The 17,882-nt window shown below is 35.5% G+C and overlaps 1 protein-coding gene across 2 annotated transcripts in view; it reads left to right on the forward strand.

Moving 5' to 3' along the window:
* The window catches only part of plcd1a (phospholipase C, delta 1a), an 18,746-nt gene extending 907 nt beyond the window's left edge, over window positions 1-17,839 (forward strand). Inside the window, exons 1-15 of one of the 2 annotated variants that reach the window (XM_043226466.1) lie at window positions 828-1,043; window positions 4,031-4,189; window positions 8,599-8,827; window positions 9,419-9,548; window positions 9,781-10,009; window positions 11,832-12,033; window positions 12,135-12,279; window positions 12,448-12,600; window positions 13,753-13,902; window positions 14,384-14,543; window positions 14,643-14,759; window positions 14,868-15,046; window positions 15,658-15,793; window positions 15,881-16,030; window positions 16,109-17,839. In XM_043226466.1, coding sequence (XP_043082401.1) covers window positions 944-1,043; window positions 4,031-4,189; window positions 8,599-8,827; window positions 9,419-9,548; window positions 9,781-10,009; window positions 11,832-12,033; window positions 12,135-12,279; window positions 12,448-12,600; window positions 13,753-13,902; window positions 14,384-14,543; window positions 14,643-14,759; window positions 14,868-15,046; window positions 15,658-15,793; window positions 15,881-16,030; window positions 16,109-16,200 — 2,331 coding nt within the window. In that variant the 5' untranslated portion in view covers window positions 828-943 and the 3' untranslated portion in view covers window positions 16,201-17,839. Of the gene's footprint in view, window positions 1-827; window positions 1,044-4,030; window positions 4,190-8,598; window positions 8,828-9,418; window positions 9,549-9,780; window positions 10,010-11,831; window positions 12,034-12,134; window positions 12,280-12,447; window positions 12,601-13,752; window positions 13,903-14,383; window positions 14,544-14,642; window positions 14,760-14,867; window positions 15,047-15,657; window positions 15,794-15,880; window positions 16,031-16,108 lie in introns of those variants that run through there. The other variant, XM_043226467.1, reaches the window with a different exon arrangement.
* The last annotated feature ends 43 nt before the right edge of the window (window positions 17,840-17,882 follow it).

The raw sequence follows: 17,882 nt of genomic DNA on the forward strand, positions 1-17,882 counted from the left end.
TAGTCTTTTCGTGTACCTTTCTTAGACTAATTCAGCTTGACGTTAACTAATGTCACGCGAGGATTCAACCAGAAGAAGGCGCCCAATGCCAAATTTGAGCTAGTGATTCATCAAAGTGACTCGTATCTTCGAATCGGTTTACTAAAAAAATATTTTGGATTCGTTCACTGATTTGTTCAAATCACACGTACTTCGATTCCACATACATTTTATGTTTATGACTTTAATACAGCTAAAAGAATGCCAAATAGCCAAACTGGATAGCTGTTTATCTATTTTTGTTAAAGAGTTTAAGCTGAGCTAAATTGAAAACATGCCGCCACTTTAGTCGGTCTCATTTAGTGCCGCCACGAGTTTTGACTCGTTCAGTGAAGGGGGCGGGTCATTCAGCAGGTCCAGCCAATGAAATGCTTTATCACAACCCGCCTGGAATGCAATTGGCTCGTGGTTCGTCAGCAAACCTATGGGGAAACTTCAGATAACTACATTGCTAGGAGTCAAACCAGACCGATTCTTCCATTTAAAAGATTCGTTCAAAGCCAAAGGTTCTTCCATAAACCTGAACCCTGAAGGGAGAAGCCACGTTTGTAGACATTTGGCAAGATGTAAAGGGTACACGGAAACCTCTATCAGGAGGACGTAACATGGCTTTGTGTTTAAGCAGGCCGAGAAAGCGGGACCAACAGACAAAAAAGTACACGTTGTTATTACAGCATTATATATTTAAATACCACAGTTCATGTCACAACACGCCAGACTTACAGATGCGAAAAGAAGATACGCAGAACAAATGAATCGTAAAAACACAGGATGATTTTTTTTTAGCATGTTTAGAACCCGCCCATAGAAAGAGACGCGCAAACGTCGTGGTTTTCTCGCTTCATGTTATTTTATCTAGACAAATTTAGTCGACAACAGTCGACCTCGCAGAGGAATTTCGGTCATGTCTTGCGTGCGTAAGCTCCGCGAAAGGACGAAATCCCAGGAATTAGTTCACCAAGAGCAGCGCGAGATCGTGGCACGAGAGAATGTGAAACGCATAGGTGGGTGTTGAATTTGTGTCGGGCGCTCGCGCATTAAACAACAACTCTCGTGCAGTTTAGTCCATGGAGGGCTAAGTCCCGGAAAGTAAAGTTTCCACAGAAATCGCAGCTATAGTTTTTAGTACTATTACTGTATTACTTGTCTCGTTCGAATTGTTAAAAGTAAGAGAAGAGCTCATTCTCACTGTGAATGTTGTACACAATGTAAACATTTTAAAGCGACATTTTAAAAACAACATTAACAGCGCATACAGAAGTTTGGTTTATGGATTATTATGTGTCAGTCAATCTCTGCTACATCTTGTAGTTTTTGCCTCAGATTTGTTTGCTGTAAGGAACTGCACTCTGAATATAAAGGATTATTTTCATGTCACAAAAATCCACGACTTTATTTCATAAAAGTGTATAATACTGTTTTTTAATATTTGGGATAGGGAATGAATGAATGGGATTTACCTGTTCTTTTTCATGTTTTGCTTTATGTTAAATGACATTCAAGTCAAACTACAGTAGAGAAGATCTGTTCTCTTCTTTTGCTAAAAAAACGAGGGGAGCATTATAAACCTTTTCCAAGGAAACAATGAATGTTTTGATGGTTGACTCATCAAAGTTCAATCTCTGGCTACATTCCAGTGATGAAAAAGCAAGGTTAAATTAGGACTTCTCCTTCACATTTCTTTGTGTCCTGAAGAAAATAGTGGCACTCAGGATTTAGATGGAAATTCCAGTTGAATGGAAAAAGCCTTGAGTATGACAGTAGCTTCAAAACACATGAACAAGTAGCATTACAATCGTCAAGTATTTTCCTTTGTTGCATCCAGGAACTGAATTTACTTGAGCACTTAAGTTGCTATGTTTACATAGATTTTAATAATCAAGATAAAGTGCTTTCCTGCAAATTGTAATTAAACAGAGGTTGATCCAGAGAAAACTGGTGTAGATCTTAAGCATTCTATTGATAATGCCATGTAAACGTTTGAATTCATTGTAAGATTAAAAAATAAAGTATGTGTTTAATGCTATGCAGAGATGTCTAGGTGTCGGAAGGTGAACTGGCATTAAATGATGGGAGCTATAAAAAAAACAGCATAATAGCTTCTTAATAATAGTTCAAGTCTTTTGTCTGAGGATCAGACCAAAAAGTTTTTTTTCGCCTTGCTTTGAAAAACTTGCTTGACAGCTGTGGTCACCTTTCACTTTTATTGTACGAGAAAGGGCACTATGCTTTAAATAACCTTTTTGTGTTCAGATGACAAATGAAATTTTTTTGGGGAGTTTCAGTTCAAGCTAGCAAGATAAGAAAAAGGCTGTTTTGGCATATTTTAGTGACACACATTCTGGGTTGCATAACACTTTAGTCGGCTGTCTTTGACATGAATCACAAAGTCCTAGATTACTGATTTTGAAACTAAATACTGCATGAAACCGCATGAAAATATTTATTAGAAATCCATGAGATTGCAGAAATTATTCTATATGTATACGCAGAAAATTTTGAATTTTCTTCCATATAGGATCGATACAGTTTACCAGTAATCTATGCATGATAGTAGGTCTGAGAAAAGTAAACTTTGTATTTTACCAAGGGTCAGATACTATCTGAAATTCCATAGACAGCAATGCGACTGAAGAACCAAAAAGGTATTAAGGACATTTTTAAGGTAGTCTGTATTTCATCAGAAAAGAAACATTACTTTAGGGTTGTTGTGTTTTTTTTTCTCTGTCTCTGGAGGGTCAGAAGGCTCTGGGCATGAAAAAAAAATCTTAATTTGTGATCTGAAGATGAACAAAGGTCTTTGAAGAATATATGTACATGAGTATTTTAACTTGGCAACATCTACATTTGCATTCTGAATACCTCTGAGTATGATTTGAATGAGTCAAAAAGTCTGATGCGCATTTTCCTAAATGTTAAATACCTCACCCTTTTCAAAATAGCTGTAACACTAGTGTCATCGAAATAAAACCTCACGCAGAATAGTCTTCTGAGAAAACACAAGCAACCATTTCAGCACAGAAAATGTTTTCAGCTCCATTTCAAAGGCCTTTCTGAAATCAGCTTAACTTTTTCGCCATTTCTCCGCCTTCTGCTCAAGTGCAGCCAGAGCCTCATAAACTGCCTCTGTGGCAGCAGCTTGTGAAAAAATGCCTGCAATGTTGTGGTTGTGCCTACACCCTCGAGTCAGAAAAGCTGGAGATATTCATAAATCAATTAAGCCTACCACGAGTCACAACAGACAGCGCCTTTGCGTCTGATCAGCCGTTCACCTTCCAAATTTAACCACTTCTGAAAAGGAAGTGAAAGCTTTTTTGAAAAGACTGATTCTTTATTGCAGCATTGACAGGAGTTGTCTAATATATAAAAACGTGTGAAGCAAACAATCTCTATATACAATATGCATACAAACACCGTGTGGGTGGATGCATGTGGCCAATATGTGTTATTTTTCAGATTATGAGTGCTATTTATGATACTTTAATAAAGAATACAATTCTTTGTAAACTAAATATAACAATGATATACTGTATAGTGATTAAATTGTTCAAACGTAAAATTGACCATCAATTGGAATGGCCAAACATATACCTTATTTTTATTAAAGTAAAAACAAAAAAATGATTTGGACTGTAAATATACAATACCAAAGAGTATCAAAGAATCTTTGGTGCATTTACAGTAACCTTTACCATACTTAGAGCTCACCTAGCAGGTTTTGACCTTGGGCAAAGCCATTTAGATTCTGCAAGATCATTTCTGCTTTTGTCTGGAGAGAGGTGTGTCAGGGTATTAGCATTTATGAAACCATGGATACAATCTTTTTAAATAGCCGTGAACTTTACGGGACTCGGCATTGATGCCGGGTATTTTTGGTATTGGTTCTATAGTTGGAATTCCAGAGTTCTTATAATTTGACTTGACTTTGAACATTTTATGTTGGCCATAAATTTGCACCGTTGCATGAACTTGACATGTTCTTGATCTTTAGGTCTGGAGGGAGACCAGGACCTGCAGTTTTTGCTGAGAGGTGGAGACCTACTGAAGGTGAAGTCCAGGTCGTGGAAGAAGACCCGCTGCTTTCAGCTGAATGAAGACTGCAAGACTCTGTGGCAAAAGACCAGCAAGGCTTTCAAGAAAGACTCCAGCAGTAAGTGTCTCTGCCGGCCCTTTAATCTGTGTTTGTTTTAAAGACACGAGGAGAAAAAGGTTTTGGTCATATATGAAGAATTTTACTTTAAATATTACATTGTGGTATATTAAGGAAAACACTGTAAATGTGTGAATACAACTAAACTGCAAAAACTACAGCTATAAATATTAATAAAACATATTAAGCAGCACAAATGTTTTCAACATCGATAATAACATTTACTGAGCACAAAATCAACATATTAGAATGATTTATGAAGGATCATGTGACATTGAAGACTGGAATAGGGAGTCAGCTATGTGATCAGAAATATAAATTATGATTTAAAATATTTTAACGGTTAACTATTCATATCCTTACTGTATTTTGATCATACACACGTATGTTTGTGTATGTATATGCAATGATCATATATAAAAACTGAATGCCTTATAAAAACATGTTATTTCTTGATACACTGTCATCAAATAACCTTGTGTAATTCCCTTTCAAAAAATCAGCAAGCCTCACATCAAATGACTTTCCTGTATAAACAAATGTGAAATTCAGGCTAAAACCTAGTCTCAAAACCTAATTATGAGATAACATAATCATAAAGGTTTGATTTCAATCATTCATTTTACTATGATCTCAATCTCTGAAATGGCTTTACTCAGTCAGCGTTAAAGATATCAAGGTTGCTTTTTCACAGAACGTTCTTCACATTATGAAGAAAGATTTTATGTGGAAGACAGTATAGACTTTAGCTGGGTTTTCACAGCCAGGGTCACGAACAGTTAGACCTGTCCTCCACTTTCCTTCACAAACATTTTTAAACGCATGCGAGGCAAGAAAAGACTTTGAGTTGAGCAGAAAGGAAACATCCCTGACAAAATGACCAGAGAGGAGGGGATCTAAATTTTGTGGTGATATTAAATCTTTTTCCCACATGTTGTCCAGAGGCCTCTGGTCCTTTTTAGCTTCCTGCCTGGTTCCTCCTGGTCAAAGGCCTCAGATCAGACCTCTTTATCTGCTGTCTGCCAGATTGAGGCTGCCACCTCTTTGTCCTGCATGTGTGTGACTAAGTAAAGCAAGACCAAACAAAATCAAAGGATTCTAGTGAAAACACCAGATATCAGCAGGGAAACCCTCTGGTCCTGTTCATATGATATTTTCACCCATTAGCTGGGTGTTTTGACAGGCTTTTAACTCCATTTTCCAGGAATGATGATTAGATGGATTGCACATGGACTGTTCTCAAAACAATGACGTAAATGGTGGACGATGTCCCTCAGTGAAAACAAATATTAAGCCAAGTAGGATACTTCAATACTTTCTAAGTATCGAAAAGTTACAGACTAATTCAGAGGCTTGCCATTGGAGCTATAATATAAATTATTGGCTAGTTAAGTACAAGATAACAAGGGGGTCATGTTTGTACGCACAGGAAGTGAGGTTTTTATTATGTTGTTGTAAGTGTGCCAAGTTGATCTCCAGTTAAATGGACTTGAAAGAGTGGGAAGCAAACTGAGGAAATGTAACTGTTTTTATCAAACACTAGTGCTGATGCAGTAAAACTATCCAGAAATGGGACAATGACCATGTTCGTCTTTTAAACCCCGTTGGACAGAGACGGTTTGAATAAAACATCAGCCTCAGTCCTGTGCGATGCCCCGTTTCATAGTTTGGCGCTATTATCTGTACAACAATGAACAGATTTTGCCCCTGTTCAGGGTGCTTGTCATGAGTTTATTATCCCCGCCTCCAGCAGAACACAATGAGAGGTCACACGGTCAACATCCCACCACTGTAAAATACAACAGAGGTCATATGAGGCAAAATCACAGCCCTGACGTGTGTTTAAAAGCTCTTGCTAGCACATCACGGCTGCTCTTTTTATTTTACACCAAGTATTGAACTTTACTGCCTGCAATAGTTCTTCCATGACATCAAATAGGGCGGCTCTTGAGGACCTTAGAAAAAGCCCCTCACAGGATGTGGTTTAAAAACCAGACTGGAAAATGAGCAGTTGTTTTTAAAGGTCAAGCGTGTAACCTTTGTTTCATCATTATCACTATCAAATCTGCATCATTAAATCATTAGATCAGACAAGATTGTAACACACTTCACCCTAAAAAAAGAAGGCGTTGGTGCAGTTATTAACCTAAAAGTCACTGTTTTCATCTTGAAATAGTATTTCGGACACTTTATATAACACATTAAATGTAACAATAATTATCCGGTAAAATCAGAAAACGGAGGTCAGAATGTGGCCAAGCACAGTGTTTCCTTTCTGTCAGCTCGTTTGAGTGGAATCTGAAGGATGCTAGACTTGCTTTTGACACTGCTTTCTTTCACCAGTTCACTTTAGATTGGGTGTTATCCAAATAGTTCTCCTACAGTCCCCATATTTGCCTTTGCCACGTCTTAAACAGCCAATTATCTCCAGCTGTGCTTTTTCAACATTTTCAATAAATAGCGTACAAATAAGGGTGTGAAGCTCTTCTTTTTCATCAAATGATCAGTGAAAGAAAGCCCTCAACTTTTGGAAATTGCATGAACTAGATACAACTTTACACCTTTTTTGTGTGTGATTTAGTTTTTTCAATATTTTCCGTAATTTTCTTTTTGAATCCTATGAGAGTACATATACATTTTTTTATTTATTTTAGTTTAGTTAATAGCAACAAAAAAATCTTAAATGAGTTAGAATTAGAATTAAAAATAAATGTAGTATAATTTAGCATCAAAATTCAGAATTTAGCAGTACGGTCGAGAAGGTTAAGACCTCAAATGAGATAGACACTTGCTGTTTTTTAAAACCAGCTACTTTTTAGGCTAATTTTATAATATAGAATAGTTTATGTAAAATGCTAAGTGGCTTCTGCTTGCTTGAACCCAACCCTGACCTGAATCTCGACAGAAAGCCATCTATTGTCTGATTATTTTATTAAAGATTATGAATTCATTACGAGAGAGATTTCCAAAAATCTCCGTTGTGCCTCACTTCCGGTTAGAACAGTTCATCTATTTGTGCACAGAACAATCAATTAAAGCTAACGGCAGAGACAGACAGCCCTTTGTGTGTGCATCTGAACACATTCCTCACTTTATTATTATAGCCCAATAGCAGAGCTTATTTTGTCCTGTTTAATGTTGTGTTTGTTTAACGCTGGAAGTAAAAGCCAGAGGGCACATGCGGAGACTGATTGTAACATACAGCTGTGTTTGCCAAACACATTCAATAATCGTCAAGTAGGGTGACACCAAAGAGGTTATCAGCTTCTTATCAGTTTCTGACAAGATGCCACTGTCCCAGCAGGGCTTTGGCTACACTCTTTGATTAAGAAATCAAGATTATTCAATGGCATGTTCATTTTAAAGTTGAATCGGTCAGGGATGTTTATTTGAAAAATGATTATTATGCGTGACAATAAATTAAAATACATTTAAGAACTGTGCCATCAATTTTATGAAATCAAAATTGAGTTAAATTAATTAGATTTAGATTAGATTTATTAGATTATTACATTAATGTATTTCACGATGGAAATAAGCGTTTGTCCATGAGAAAAACAAATGTAATTGATAAAATATGATAAACAATTTTTTAAATCTAATGAAAATTTTATGAAGTTAATATAGATGTTTACATGGAAATTAAAAACATTATAATAACGATTAAAAATGATAATTACATGAAAATACATTGTCTATAGGGCTAATTCAACTAAAACAATGGAACAATTAAAAATTGTATACAATTTAACTCTCGACCATTTAATTCCATTCTATTTCATTAAATGTAAATTAAAAAAATTAAAATCACAAAACTCAACCAAAAATCTAGGTGCGTATATCAGTAAAACCATTATGGCTTCAAATGAGAAAGCACAAATAGATAATATCCATAAATCCAAAAATCATTCAAGTGAGTGTGGGTCTCGCTTTACTCGATTGAATTTAAATTTTCATTACATGTCTGTTTTCTGTTTGCTCGATTCACCTTAGAAGCATCAGAATTTTTGCTTTGAAGGTGTGTAAAAAAAAAAGGGTTAATTTTCAGTTTTGGGTGAATTAACCCTTTAATTTTGAGACTCATTACTAAATTGCGTACAACCATCTATGAGATAACATATTGATTCCTATCTTTGAAAAGGATAGACCTACATGCACATCTGTGTCTTTTGGTGGTTTGTAAGATGTCAAAATATGCTCATTAAATAATCCACTGCATGTACAGACCTGCATATTAAATAAACCTAGAAATAACATGTCCATCCTTGCTGCTGTTTTAATGTAAATCACTGTTTAGATGTTTCATCACTCTGCCAGCAGTTGTCTTGTGATTTATTCATAAAAGGGTCAAAATGCAGTTAAAACTCTAAAATGAGTAATAATGAAAAATCTCTTGGCTTAACTTACAGTCAGTCTGGAGGACATCGATTCGGTGCGGTATGGCCGTCAGACTGAAGGGTTGCAGAAGTACACTGACGACTTAGTGGAAGAGCGCTGTTTCTCCATCATCTTTAAAGGTCGACGGAAGAATCTGGACTTGATCGCTTCATCCAAAGAGGAGGCCAAGCAGTGGGTCAGCAGTCTGGAGAAGGTCATGACTAGAATACACAACCTCAACCGACAGCAGAACAGTGAACAGTATCCTTGAACGTTCCTCAGAGCCTGCTCCCTGAACACATCTGTCAACACTGATGTAATTAGAGCAAAACATTGATTTAACATATGTAGGTTAACCATCATTTCAAAGTGACATATTTAATATAAGGTTAGGGTTAGGTTTCAGTTTAACGGTGGTTATTATTATATATTACATTACAAATACACGTGAATGTCACCTGTGCTGTGTATATTTATTGTGTGTGTAAGGTTAGGCATAGATGCAGAAATATGGTCAAGACTAAATATTACAAAATAACTCAGGACATACACATGCATGTATATATTAAAGAAAAATGGTAAGCTTATATATGAATAATATTTATATATAATACAAATGATATAAATATCAAAATATACATGTAATTATTTTCAAACATGCTGTACGTGTTCGTATAATAAATGTACACACACACATATATATCATGTTAAGAAAAACCTAGTTTGGATTTAATTAATCGGGATGAAATGTTTGACAGCACCAGTAATAAGCATTGATATAAACCATTTTTCATAAGTAGCTAAGATCTAGATAGAAAACAGAAATATTCAGTCCTTACATCAGACAAAAAGCTGGATCTATGAGTGCATGCGCAAGGCAGACAAGAACTCAGACAACAAAATGTCCTTGAAGGAGTTGAAGCATTTCCTGCGCCAGATCAATATTGAAGTGAACGACAGTTACGCTGAGATGCTTTTCAAGGTAAGAGGCAAATAATAAATCTATTGTTTGCATTGTAGCTTGTGTGAGCAGCTTATAGCGTTTTATTTTTGTTTAAATGACTGCAATTCAGGATTATTTATAAGTTATTTATTATGCTTTTAAATTGCTTTTGAGCTCAGAGAAATTAGTTAAAAAAAAAAGTTGTTGGTAACTGCTTTTGATGGTCCTTGAGAACAGTTTTATTTGTATTTTTTGCTATTTAATATTGCAGAAATGTGACACATCGAACTCAGGCACTCTGGAGGGATCTGAGATTAAAGAGTTCTATGATTTACTGACCTACCGTCAGGAGATTGATGTGATCTATGGGAAGTACTCTAACACTAATGGACAGATGAGCTCCGGTGACCTGTTGAACTTTCTCCAAAATGAGCAGAGGGAGCCAGTGTCTTTGGAGTATGCGAAGAAGCTTATTGAGAAATATGAGATGGATGAGACAGGTAAGCACACCTAAATTACCAGAAGAATACATCAGATTACTGTTAATGTCATGGCACATTTCAAAAAATAAATACGACCACATGATGGACCTTACGTCCATAAAAAGTAAAAAAATAATTCAACATTTTCTGCATTTTCGCATCTGTAGCAAGCATTTTAATAGGAAAATATGAAACAAAATGCATTAAAATATTTCTGACTCAATGTGCAAGGATCTTTACTTTCAAAGATATTAATGGTTGCAATAATAGGATGCATTGAATTGATCAACAGTATTAGAAAACACATTTATACTATTTGTTTTACTTTCTATTTAACACAGTTAAGTAGGACTCTATATAACACAGTTTCCACAAAAAATATTATGCAGAGCAGCCATTTTAAATATTAATAAAAATTTGTGCTGTCTAACGATTAATCTCCATTTATGTGTATATTTATTATGTATAAGGACCCTGGACCACAAAACCAGTAATAAGTGTAGATTTTATAAATTGGATTTATACTTCATCTGAAAGCTATAAATACGCTTAATTACTTGAAGCAAATAATCATTTGAAAATCTTGAATCTGAGGGCACAAAAAAGAAATAAATGCTGAGAAAATCACCTTTGAAGTTGTCTAAATTAAGTTAAATTATGTTTTAATATATTTATGGTAGGAAATTTACTAAATATCTTCATGGAACATGATCTTAACTGAAAGTGACCCTTTTAATGGTAATGAGGTTGACATCCATTCAAGGCCAAAAAACACATTTCTCACACATTTCTGACATTCATTTTCTTATGATATTTTTACCTAATTTGTTAAACTACTCCAAAACAATTTCTTTAACTATTAGTTTTCCAAACCAGTCCTTTGCGTGACACTAATCTGCGTTGATTGGTCGTTTTCATTTAAAGCAGAGCTTTGTGAGCGTTTAACGCTCCAAAAGTGGCACCTAGTGGCAAAGAATGAATTCGCATTTTCATTTAGACCAACAAGAAAATCAAGTTTTACCAGGTCTGCGCACCCAACTAGTGGGCGGGCACTATGCTAATATTTCGCTTTCACATCAACATGAAACAGACTGGGAATTCAGAGTCAAGTCTTTCTTTTGAGAAACAATGACTTTATACATGATGCACTTTCAGATTTAAAACTTTGCAGGATAATAGTGGCACATAGATTTTTGGCCAAAATAAAAAATATATAATTTTGGCTATTGCTACAAATACGCCCCAGCGATCCAAGGTCACATATATAAATAACAACACATGTATGTATATATTTAAGAAAAATATCTTTATATATTACATATATTTCTATATAATATAAAATATAATAATCTAAAATATATATATATATATATATATATATATATATATATATATATATATATATATATATATGCACACATGTAAATGTTTTTCAAAATATATACTATATATGTGTGTATTTATTTATGCATAAGAAATATAAATTGTACACATACATATAGTATGAAAACAAAAGCTTATTTTGGACATGATTAATTATGATTAATTGTTTGACAGCACAATTAAAAATAATGTTTTTAGAGCTGCAAACCAGCATATCAGAATGATTTCTGAAGGGTCATGTGACACTGAATACTGGAGTAGTGACTGTAAGTACTGAGTAATGAGTTGTGTAACAAGTGTAATATACTTTGGATAATAGAAGATAAAATGATAAAACATACTATAAACACACAATAATGAAACAAACTAAATTAGCCAATCAAAATAGCAGGTTTATCAAAATTATATCATTTTTATAATACATATTAGTGTAATACCATGTTTTTCATTGACCCAGCCAAACAGAACAAGTTCATGAGCAAAGATGGTTTCCTGATGTACCTGAACCATGATGAAGGCTCCATCTTTAAATCAGCCCACAAACCTATATACCAAGACATGCATCAGCCGCTCAATCATTACTTCATTTCCTCTTCCCACAACACCTATCTGATGGAGGATCAGCTGAAGGGGCCTAGCAGCACAGAAGCCTATATCAAGTACGAACCTGTCTGTTTTCTCTAGAAGTAATAGCAGCTATGCATTAACACAAAGCATTCACCCATAGGCGGTATGAGGAAATGGTTGTTATCTTTTATAGAGCGCTGATGAAGAGCTGTCGTTGTGTGGAGCTGGATTGCTGGGACGGTGCCAACGGTGAGCCGGTCATTTACCACGGCCATACGCTCACATCCAAAGTGCTCTTCAAAGATGTCATCAAGACCATCAAAGAATACGCTTTCAAAGTGAGTGAATTAAATTATGTATTATGTAATCAAAACAATGAACAATTTGACAATTGGCTATTTTTAGGCTGTCAGTCAGTCATCTGTCATGAGGTGAATTGGATTTTGTGATGACAGGGAATAGGAGATTTGCGGGTTATGAAAAGCTTGTGTTTGTTGTTGCACTAGACCTCACAGTATCCAGTGATCCTGTCTTTGGAGAACCATTGCTCCACAGAGCAGCAGAAGATCATGGCCCGTCACTTAACCTCCATCCTGGGCAGCGCTTTGCTCACTCAACCCCTGGGGCATCAAATGCCCAGCAATTTTCCAGGACCCGAGGTTAGTCCACTAAAAATAACACACTTGGGTGATGCAGCACCACTGCACTGTAAAAATGTGCTTTTCTGCTTCAAAATTTCATACATTATTTGTCATTTCTTTGCGTGAAACGTACTAGATATTTGCGAGTTTCTACACTATTCTTGTTCTCTTGTAAAGTAATGACGTGTGTAACTACATATGAATCTGATTCTACATATCGCCACCTGGTGGATAACAGAGACGTCTCTCCGGAGAGACCAGCTCCATGACCTCTTAATATCTTTTTTTTACCACACCCTACTTTCCTCAGATGACTTCCTCATTTTCCCAGCAATCTTCCTGTTTACTTCTGTGTCCACGAATTCAAATAGCTTAAGACTGGGGAAGTGATCTTTTTTTTTTCGGAACCATTTAATCACTGACCTGATGATTCACCGAAACCCTCACCAAGCTTTTGAGCTGCCTCCTGAAAGACAGCACACGTTCAGACGGCCAGGATTGGATGGGCTTGTTTTGGTTGTGAGGTGGGAGGGGCTTCTGAATGATGTCACATTGGAATCCATGGAGATGGAGCCGTTTTGAATCTTTTCCTTAGGATGACCTATTTATTTGAATTGAGTTTTAGCCCTGAGCCTTGTCTCGTACTGAGAAGGTCTGCCAGTTTCTCTGAACGACAGAATGGCAGGATGGTAATCAAAGGTGATTCTAGTATTACAGCCTGAGGGCGGCTCAGCCATGAACTTCTATCTCCACATGAACACACTAGGAAGAGAAACAATAGTAAAGCATCATCTTTCAGTTCCATTTGTAATAAGTGAAAGGTATCTAGAATTTTTCTCTCAAAACATCTACCTATGCTGTTAAAATATGTTTCTTATCCTCATCATTAATACAGTTTATTATTTTGTATTTTAAAATATAATATATTCCTGTAATGCTGAGCGTCATGCGATGCTTCAGAAAGCATTCTAACATGCTGATTTGGAAACATTTCTTCTCATGTTCACTTTGCTGCTTAAAATTTGTCTTTTTTAGGGTTCTTTGATGAACATAAAGTTCACAATGATAGCATTTATTTGAAATGATCGATTTTACACATCCTTGTTATATGAATATATTAAAATGCTTCACAAAAAGTAAAATTTTTGTGTCATCTGTTTATTTTTGTAGGAGCTGAAGGGATGTTTTCTGGTCAAGGGCAAGCGTTTGAATAAACTGGATGCGGCATTTAACAACAACACCACAGAGGATGTAGACTGTGTGTCTGAGGAAGATGAGGCTGCTGAGCTCAAAGAGGCTGAACAGAAACCAAAGGAAAAGGTGTGTGAAAACCATACAGCCATTCAGGGAATTCAAGTGCTGCAAAGTTAAAGTGCCCCTATAGGTTATGAAAGGTTCATATTTAGGTTTTGGGAGTCCCAAACAACAGGTTGACATTCATGCAAGGTCAAAAATATACGTATGTGTCTCCTAAATGATTAGTAAAATTGGCAGAAAAGCCAATTATTTCTGATCTTGGCTGAAGTTTATTTTCAGGCCACTTCATTTTCTTTTGAATGCAAACTAGACTACAAACTTGAAATAAATACACTTAGGGCTGTGTGGAGTATATTTGCATATACAAAGCTGCGGGAGATAAGGTTGAGTTCAAATCGGCACACTCAGCTGTCACAGACATTCCCACGAAAACCCTATTCAAATCATGAGACAGACATCAGATTTGTTTTGCTTATTTGGCATGCCTTTGTAATAGAAGTTATGCCCAACCGTAACTAAACTCTATTTTTTCATTATACTGTAGAGTTCCAAAAAGATCCAGCTGGCTAAGGAGCTGTCAGATCTGGTCATCTACTGCAAGAGTGTCCATTTCAGCAACTTCGAGCATTCAAGAGATAACCAGGCTTTCTATGAAATGGCCTCCTTCAAGGAGAGCAAAGCAATAAATCTGGCAGAAAGCTCAGGTAAACCAAGGTGTTTCTAACTTCCATTTTGGCCTACAAATATGTCAAATACGCAGCACTCGATAGGGTCTGAAACTATAAAACAATTATTTCTTGAAGCTACGGCATTTATTCATCACAACATGGATAAGCTGAGCAGAATCTACCCAGCTGGCTCCAGAACAGATTCATCCAACTACAATCCAGTACCACTGTGGAACGCCGGCTGCCAAATAGGTGGGATATTATATAATATGCTTCTGATGCAGTTTATAAGCCTGTTTATAATCTACCTGTGCTTCCATACGCTATTAATATGTTTTTTATTCCTCAAAATGTCTATAGTGGCTCTAAACTTCCAGACTGCTGGTAAGGAGATGGATCTGAATCAGGCCCGCTTTCTACCTAATGGCAAGTGTGGCTACATACTTAAACCAGAGTTTCAGAGGGATCCGGCCTCAAAGTTTGACCCCAAGAACCTCAGTGTAGGCCCCTGGCTGAAGAAAAAGGAATTTCATATCATGGTGAGATAATAATAAAAAACTAAAAAAGGGATGAATATATATAAAAATGATTCCTGATACAATTAATTAAAAAAATTAATAATTACAATAAATGAATACAAATAATTCATTAATATACTTAAATCCACTTAAATCCATTCATTTTAAATGCTAAATATATATGGCATTACAACATTATAATGTTAATTGTTATATATTAATATATATATATATATATATATATATATATATATATATATATATATATATATTTATTTTTGCATCTAAAATGCAGTGTGTAAATGATACAAGTGAAATTAGACATCATAACATTATAATATACATTCTGAAAAAATAAATATTCTTTTTGAAGCATTTAAATGAGTTACTCTGGCTGATAGAATGAATAAAATAACGAGTACATTACAAATATAATCTTTCATGTAAAGGTAAATCAGTAAAAGCTGTTTTTAATTGCTACAATGACTTTAGGCATCACACAATTAAATCTAAAAAAATTAGTCAAAAAATATTTAGATATTTATATAGGTTCGATAAAGAAATTTAACAGTGTTAGTAAATAAGGACACCTTTATATCATTCATCCCTAAATCATGTATGTGTCCGTTCAGATCATCTCAGCCCAGCAGCTGCCTAAAATCAATAAAGACAAGCAGAGCTCCATCGTGGACCCTCAGGTCAGGGTGGAGATCTATGGTGTTCCAGCCGACCAAGCCAGCAAACAGACGCACCACATTGACAACAATGGCAAGTGTCAACAGTCCATTAACACTTACGCACTTAACAAATGCTGTGTACCAAAGTGAAGGTCACTGAAGCGTTTTTTTGTCACAGGTTTCAATCCCATGTGGAACACAAAATTCCAGTTCACTATTCACGTGCCGGAACTGGCTTTGGTGCGGTTTGTGGTGGAGGACTTCGACGCTGCTTCCCACAATGACCTGGTTGGCCTGTACACTCTGCCCTTCACCAGCATGGAGAACGGTGAGCTAGTGAAAATAAGCCAGCAATTGTCGTGCGGTTACGAATTTGCTCAACGTGAGTCCTTGTCTTTGTCTTCAGGATACCGCCATGTGCCTCTGCTCACGAAGAGAGGAAACCTCATTCCTTCAGCGGGACTCTTTGTACACATCATGGTTCTTGATGCCAAATAAACCGTCATCCCCTTCAGACGTCGCAACGTCAAAGTGTGCAGACAACTGAAAAAGACAGTCAACTAAACCGTCTCCCGCGAACACTTTTAGGATTTAAGATTTGGACCTTTCCCATGTTCCTCGTGCTCTGTTGGTTATTGGTTGAGTTCAGAGGTGTTCCTTAAAATGCTTCATGGAATTAGTATATGCGGTTCAGTTTCGACAAACAGGTGGGGTAAAAAAAAAAAACCCACACACTCACACAGACACACAAAACTAAGAACATACGAAAGATTCTACACATTCCTAGTCTTTTTTTTTTTTTTCACATAGCATGCAGATTGAATAAATTAAATTAAAACAAAATTAATAAATTAAAATGAAAACTGTTTAAATTAAAAATAATAATAATAATAAAATATATTTTATTTAAAGTTAATTTAAATTGTAATATTTTAAAGATTTTTGGCTAACAGTTAAATTTGATCAGTTGTCGATTAATTGTCTCCAAAATAAAAGCTGGTGTTTACAAGTGTTGGGATAATGAATTACAACATAATCAGATTTTACGTAATCTTTTTACAGTTGCGCGCAATATACCTTTTGGTGTTTTGGTTATTGATAAATAAGCAAGTCTAGCCCCGGTGACAAAAAGCAACGTAACAAATTACTTCCATAAAAAAGAATTAAGTTACATGATTAGTTAATCAATCAGTAATGTATACATGTCTGTATATGTATATTTATATATATACATATAAGTATACACAGTACACACGTATATTTTATGAACATTTACTTTAATTTTGGATGTGATTAATCACTGGTGCTTTGAGAAAACATGTCCGTTTTGAGAATTACTTCGTCATTCCTGCCTTAATCGGTTTAGATTCGCACCTGGAGCATGTTTTACCTAGCAGTTCTCTATTTTTATATTAAAAAAGGTGTATTTAAAAATATGTCACACAGATCCCTTTTTAGACGGAACGAATATCCCTTTATTAACAGAGTATTTAAACAGTGTTTGTATATAATTTCTGGTGTGTTTTCGTCTTCATCATAGTCGCAGTTATATCTCGGTTAAACAGGAGATGTAATCTTACCAATAGCATCCTTTGTTCAGTGTTGTGTGAGATCAGACTCTGGTGTAATACTGATTGATATTTGTTAGTTCCAGTGACTTACGTTAGCTTATGTTCAGTTTATTTTATATCAACTCAGGATACAAATGATGGACAATGAACCGTTTACCCCACATTACCAATACTGTGCATGTATGTATCGGTTATTTTCTGGTGTTCGGCTAGCAGTAATAATCACATTATATAAGAATATGAACGGTAGGTGTGTATTGAATTATCTTGTCTGAGAAGAAGTGTTGCACTACAAACATGTATAAAGTAATGGGATAGAAAAAGTTATACATTCACAAACACTAGCTGTGCTTTATATTTTTTAAGGTGTTTGTTTTGTATTCATTGTTGTTGGTATAAGGACCTGTTCCTTTTCTAGAAATATTTCTATTTTTATGTCGTTCTTAACTTATCTGATGCGTCTTAAAGGAAAGTTGTTACGGTTGTTACTTCAGCAATATTAAGCCATAACAACATCTGTTTCTGATGTCCCGTTCTGACGTCCTCCTAACTGGAAACAACTGGTTTCACTGACTCTAAAATGCTGGTGCATCCATTAAAACAGAATTA

The sequence above is a fragment of the Puntigrus tetrazona genome, chromosome 24 (genome assembly GCF_018831695.1).
Source record: "Puntigrus tetrazona isolate hp1 chromosome 24, ASM1883169v1, whole genome shotgun sequence".
Classification (NCBI taxonomy): Eukaryota; Metazoa; Chordata; class Actinopteri; order Cypriniformes; family Cyprinidae; genus Puntigrus; species Puntigrus tetrazona.